The 6,345-nt window shown below is 42.6% G+C and overlaps 1 protein-coding gene across 1 annotated transcript in view; it reads left to right on the top strand.

Annotated features, from left to right (window-relative positions):
- Positions 1-3,636: 3,636 nt before the first annotated feature.
- LOC119324062 overlaps positions 3,637-6,345 on the top strand; it is a 4,050-nt gene continuing 1,341 nt past the window's right edge. Inside the window, exon 1 of the mRNA XM_037597794.1 lies at positions 3,637-5,065. Coding sequence (XP_037453691.1) covers positions 3,686-5,065 — 1,380 coding nt within the window. The 5' untranslated portion in view covers positions 3,637-3,685. The remainder of the gene's footprint in view (positions 5,066-6,345) is intronic.

Consider the following 6,345-nt stretch of genomic DNA (forward strand, 5'->3'; position numbering starts at 1 on the left):
CATTACAGAACGAGTAAGGAGACTTGACGGTAATGAGATTAAACTAGGTATTGAGATACCGACGACCGAATCTCGGGCAAGTAACATACCGATGACAAAGGGAACAACATATGTTGTTATGCGGTTTGACCGATAAAGATCTTCGAAGAATATGTGGGAGCCAATATGAACATCCAGGTTCCGCTATTGGTTATTGACCGGAGACGTGTCTCGGTCATGTATACATAGTTCTCGAACCCGTAGGGTCCGCACGCTTAACGTTCGGTGACGATCGGTATTATGAGTTTATATGTTTTGATGTACCGAAGGTAGTTCAGAGTCCCGGATATGATCACGGACATGATGAGGAGTCTCGAAATGGTCGGGACGTAAAGATTGATATATTGGAAGCCTATGTTTGGACATCGGAAAGGTTCCGGATGAGTTCGGGCATTTACCGGAGTACCGGGAGGTTACCGAAACCCCCCGGGGAGTATATGGGCCTTATTGGGACTTAGTGGAATAGAGGAGAGGAAGGGAAAAGGTGGAGGGCGCGCCCTCCTAGCCCAATCCGCATTGGGTGGGGGCCGGGCCCCCTCTTTCCTTCCCTCTCTCCTCCCCTTCCTTCTCTCCTACTCCTACTACATGGAAGGAGGAATCCTACTCCCGGTGGGAGTAGGACTCCCCATGGTGCGCCATAGTAGAGGGCCCGCCCTCCCCTCCTCCACTCCTATATATATGAGGGAGGGGGGCCCCATAGACACACAAGTTGATCATTGATCTCTTAGCCATGTGCGGTGCCCCTCCACCAAAATCCACCTCGTTCATATCATTGTAGTGCTTAGGTGAAGCCCTGCGCCGGTAGCTTCATCATCATCGTCATCACGCCGTCGTGTTAACGAAGATCTTCCTCGACAATCTACTGGATCGTGAGTTCGTGGGACGTCACCGAGCCGAACGTGTGTAGATCGCGGAGGTGCCGTACCCTCGGTGCTAGGATCAGTCGATCGTGAAGACGTACGACTGCATCAACCGCGTTATCATAACGCTTCCGCTTATGGTCTTTGAGGGTACGTAGACAACACTCTCCCCTCTCGTTGCTATGCATCACCATGATTTGCGTGTGCGTAGGATTTTTTTTGAAATTACTACATTCCCCAACACAACTGGCACTGGGCACTAGGTTAATAGGTTAGTCCCAAAAAAAGATATAAAATTGTATATAATTGCATATAAACATCAAAGATTGAAACTATGATTGCATGGAACAATAAAAAAATATAGATACGTTGGAGATGTATCAGGCCAACATCCTGGTGTTGTTGTTGCTGCTTTTGTGGCTCCTGCTACTACCATTGACCAGTACGACAACTACGACGGTGATTACGAGGACGAGGTTCCTCAAAATCAGAACTACGTGCAATCACCAGCTCCAGCGCCAGGTCGTCCACATGCATACAATCGCAATGGCAGCGCTGCACCACCCCCTCAGGTACGAGATCATGACCATGTCCCTAAGCTGAAATTGAATATTCCTCCATTTGAGGATAAATACATTCTTGATGCATATCTTACTTGGGAGTTAGTAACTTAACAACAGTTTACATGCTTACAATATCCCGAGGATAGAGGTGTTGTTGCTGCTTCTGTTTGTGAATTAACTAGTTTTGCTTCTTTTGATGGTCTGAACATTGTACATTATATCATGATAATATCCTAACTACTTGGGCTACTTCAAAAACTGATATGCGTACTCGTTGGGTTTCACCATATTACGGACGTGAAGTACTTCAAATATTACACCATTTAAGGCAAGGAAACAAATTATGTAGAGACATATTATCGGTAATTATGAACTGGTATGATTAGTTGTGGTATTGTTGAGGATAATAAAACTATGTTTGGATGTTTTATGGGTGGTTTAAATAGAGAAATTCAAACCACCTTAGAGTATAGGATTATAACAATATCACTCGTTTATTGCATCTTGCTTGCAAAGCTGAACGTCAAGTGCATGATTGACAGACGCGAACTAATTTTGCTGCAGGTCTGACCTTCATCATGGACACCGCGTACATCATCTACATCCACACGTCCTGCTGTAACAACGCCTAGTTCAGCCCGCCAACTCCAACCGATATACAAGAAAATAGGCACCACAACTACCCTCCGCCAAGAGCACACCTTCGGGTCCTGCACACAACTTTTCATCATCCATGGCATCAAAAGGGCAAACGCGTGATGGTATATGTCGTCGTTGCAAGGATGAAGGTCATTATGCGAGCCAATGCCCATCGAAGCATGTGATGATCATTACTAAGAATGGTGGGTCTGAGTTCACGAGTGATTATGATGTCGAGTGAAAAGTCGCAAACGTCCCAGCCTAGGTAAAGTGACAGCCGTGTGTACCATGCATCAGGAACATTTTTTAAATATTTGATTAGCATTTTTTTGATACATGATCAACATTTTTTTTAAATTTATGTTTTTAATCACTTTCTACATTTTTGGTACATACTAGGAACATTTTTTTACATGTTCAACATTTTAAAATAGATAATTATCTTTTTAAAAGCATATATTTTACACATTTAATATATGTTTAACATTTTGAAATATATGACTAACATTTTCTTTATACACGATCAACATTTTTCAAAATTTATGGTTTTATATTCAAAAAATTTAATACACATTCTACATTTTTCGTGTACATCAGTAACATTATGTTGTACAGTTTAACATTTTTGAAAAAGATGATTAACGTTTTTTCAAATATCTGTGTTTGATGGTACTTTTTTCATACTCATCATATATTTAAGGTATACATCAGGAACATTTTTATACATATTTATCAATTTTGAAATATGTGATTACCATTGTTCTGATGCATGATCAACATCTTTTGAAATTTATATTTTTATGTAAAAATTTTTAATACACGTTCTACATTTTTGGTATACATCAGGAATATTTTTTTACATGTTTAACATTTTTGAAATCGATAGTTAACATTGTTTTAAAAACATATATTTTTAGATGTCTACTTTTTCCATACACATTATACTTTAATTTTTTCTTCAGGAACAATTTTTGTGTACATCTTTAACATTTTCCAAATAAGTTATTAACATTTTTAAAAACTTATATTTTATGTCTACTTTTTTTCATACCCATTGCACATTTTTTGTATACATCAGAATCATTTTCTCTATATGCATTTAACATTTGTCAAATGCATGATTAACAATTTCAAAAATCTCTCTATATATAAAGCTTATATTTTTAATATACTCCCTTGGTTCCTAAATACAAGTCTTTTTAGTTAGAGATTCCAATATATACTACATATGGTGCAAAACAAACTATGTCTATGTATATCCATATGTAGTCTATATTGAAACCTGTCAAAATACTTATATTTAGGAACGGAGGGAGTATTTGAAAGTATAAACAAAAGTGAAAAAAAGAAATAAAAAAATAAAAAATGGAGAATAGAGAATTTTTTATAAAACAAACGAGGAAGTGGCCTCCTGCGCCCCTGGGCCGGCCCAGTATGCGCTCGCTTCACTGTAGCTTCGTTGAGCCATATATATATATGCAACCTGAGTAGAACAGGATAGGTTTACCGTCTGCGCCGCCGCCGCCGCCCCCCACCGGGCCACCCCCACAACCCCCCAACCCCCAGTTGAATCCTCCGGACGCCATGGCAGCCGTACCCTCCTCCTCGTCGTCGTCGACTCGCCCGAGTCTGCCTCAACTCCCCAATGGAGAAGGCGACGAGCCTCCAAACTGGGTTCTCCTCGACATCCTGGGCTACATCGCTGAATGCCCCAACGCAACCTTCGCCGAGAGCTCCACCAGCAGCGGCCATCGCATCCAAGTATCCTTCTACACCGCCCGCCCGCCTAACGTCTCCCACTTCTGTGTCCACTGCCCAGGTGTTAAACCATCAGAATATCTTATGGCTCCCAAGGTCATCAGCGCAGAGGCCAATCTCATCCTCTTCTGCCTTTCTGTGACCCCCTACGCCTGCTTCAATCCGCGTTACCGCGACTACTTCCTCTACAGGGCGCACCCACGGAACCCATCACTGGACCTTCTTCCGCATCCGTACCCCAACTCCTTCGGCGACCAGGAGGTCGCCCTTCTGAGCTTCGACGGCGACGGCGACGAGTACGCCGTCGCTGCTCTCACAAGCAGGTGCGACACCGTGGCTCTCGAGGAGGATGACACGCTCAACGAGACGGAGTTCGATCTCCATCTGTACCGCTCCTCCAAAGCTCAGGAGGGGTGGACCTCCAAGGTGCTGTCGGTGGCACAGCCACGGAGGGACATTCTGTGCCCTGTGGATCGAGGCCTGTATCATGAGACCACGAAGGTGATCGTCCTAGGGCGTGGCAGCCTAGCCATGGTAGGCTGGGTTGACCTCTGGCGTGGCATCCTCGTCTGCAATGTGCTCCAGGAGAATCCCGTTCTCCATGACATACTGTTGCCGCCACCGGCGAGGGGTAACTGGGCACTCTACCACAAATGCCGCCCGTACATCATTCGGGACGTCACCGTCAGCTTGCTCAAAGATTCCATCAAGTACATTGAGATGGAAGTTTGCCCACCGGTTGTTGACCCTGGCGACCCTCCTGCGTCCTATGCTAACTGGTTTCGTCAAAAGCCTCGTGAATGGCAGTGCAGAACGCCTTGTGTAGGCTGGAGAGCCACCACATGGATCCTATCGATCTCAAATGTTACATCTGCAAAGTGGAACATTAACTGCACCTTTGATATTGCTGATGTCACTGTCGACCCAATGCATTCTGAGCTGCTGCCTAAGCCGAGCAGCATCAACGACAATCCCAGTGAAGCATCATTGCAGTGCCTCGTCATTGGTTTTCCCACCATGAGCATGGATGAGGATGTTGTCTACATGCTGTCTAAGGCCTGCCCCATGGGTTCGATGGAAGTTGTGATTGCTATTGACATGAAGAAGAAGAAGGTGCAAGGAGTTGCGAAGCTTGTTACCGGAAAAGACTTCACTTATACGCGTAACTGCACCAGTGAAGTCTCCAAATATCTTAGTGAAGACAAGGTAATTATTCTGTTCTAGACCTGCTTCATTTCCATGTGACTACCTGTATGAATGGTTTGCTTATCCTATATGTTGAGTTGGTGAAATGAAACCCTACACTTATGGGTTCTTGACAAACCTGTTTGTGCTACTTGCTTAGCAGTCTGATGCCATCATTTTTCCAACTAAGTGAAATGTTAAGATAGTGGAGTTCATCAGGACTGAAAATCTAGGCACTTGTAAAGGATGCCCAATTTTTAAAGAACTGTGAACCAATAGCCTTATCATATTACTCAATTGGCAATTGCTTAGGATGGTCCAAATGACTTGCTAATCGTGGATAGACATTCAAGGTTGTGTTCCCCTTTTGTTCTTGTTAGATCATAACTTTAGTTGTTAGTGGACTTAATTCTGGTGTGTTTAGCTTGATTACGACGATGGTGTGCAATGAGATGGTAGTTTGAACCGCTGTTCTATTCCAAATCAAGCTGCATGAGGTGTATATATCAGCTGATATAACAATTCTTGGGGCTCCAGGCTGTAGTAAGCAAAAAACAAATACTCCCTCTGCTCCAAATTAGTTGTCACTCAAACGGATGTATCTAGCACTGAAATATGTCTAGATACATCCGTTTCAGCGACAACTAATATGGATCAGAGGTACTCCATCTGTACACAATTATACAAAACGTCTTGTGATTGTTTACAATGGGAGTAGTAAATTATGTTCAACTGATTTTGTGTTCCCTTTCATTGTAAAGCAACCGTTTCTAACAGACCAGCAGAGCTGGTGTACAGATGCATTTAGAGAACTTTCAGATTTCTTTAATGGTACTAAATGTGGGGTGTCATAAGAAGGATCTGAACAGCACGTGTCGAATGGTCGTCAAAAAGTCTGCATAATCATTATAGCGGTGAGGATAGGCATTTAGGTGTAACGCTCTCTCTTCGTGGAAAGGCAGTATTAGAAAAGAATGAAAACAAGCACCATAGTTGTTGCGTTAGCACATTACAAAGTTTTTTACTTACCAAAGATTAAACTTTGCAATGCTATATGTAATTTTTTTTGCTAATGTTATGTATTTAAAAAAAACTCACTAAAGCAATCTAATAATAGTCGCAGCACTAATCAATTTCCAGGACTCATCGATTTCCCGGACAAATAAAAAAGAACGCATGTAGGAATACTGTATGATAAAAACATACCTTCAAAAGTATTTGTCCTGTAGTTTCTTTTTCGCTTTGTGGAACCATGATTACTGCCAGTTCTTGTTTTCTGTTCTCTACATCCAATGGACAAC

Source organism: Triticum dicoccoides, chromosome 6B (genome assembly GCF_002162155.2).
Source record: "Triticum dicoccoides isolate Atlit2015 ecotype Zavitan chromosome 6B, WEW_v2.0, whole genome shotgun sequence".
Lineage (NCBI taxonomy): Eukaryota > Viridiplantae > Streptophyta > Magnoliopsida > Poales > Poaceae > Triticum > Triticum dicoccoides.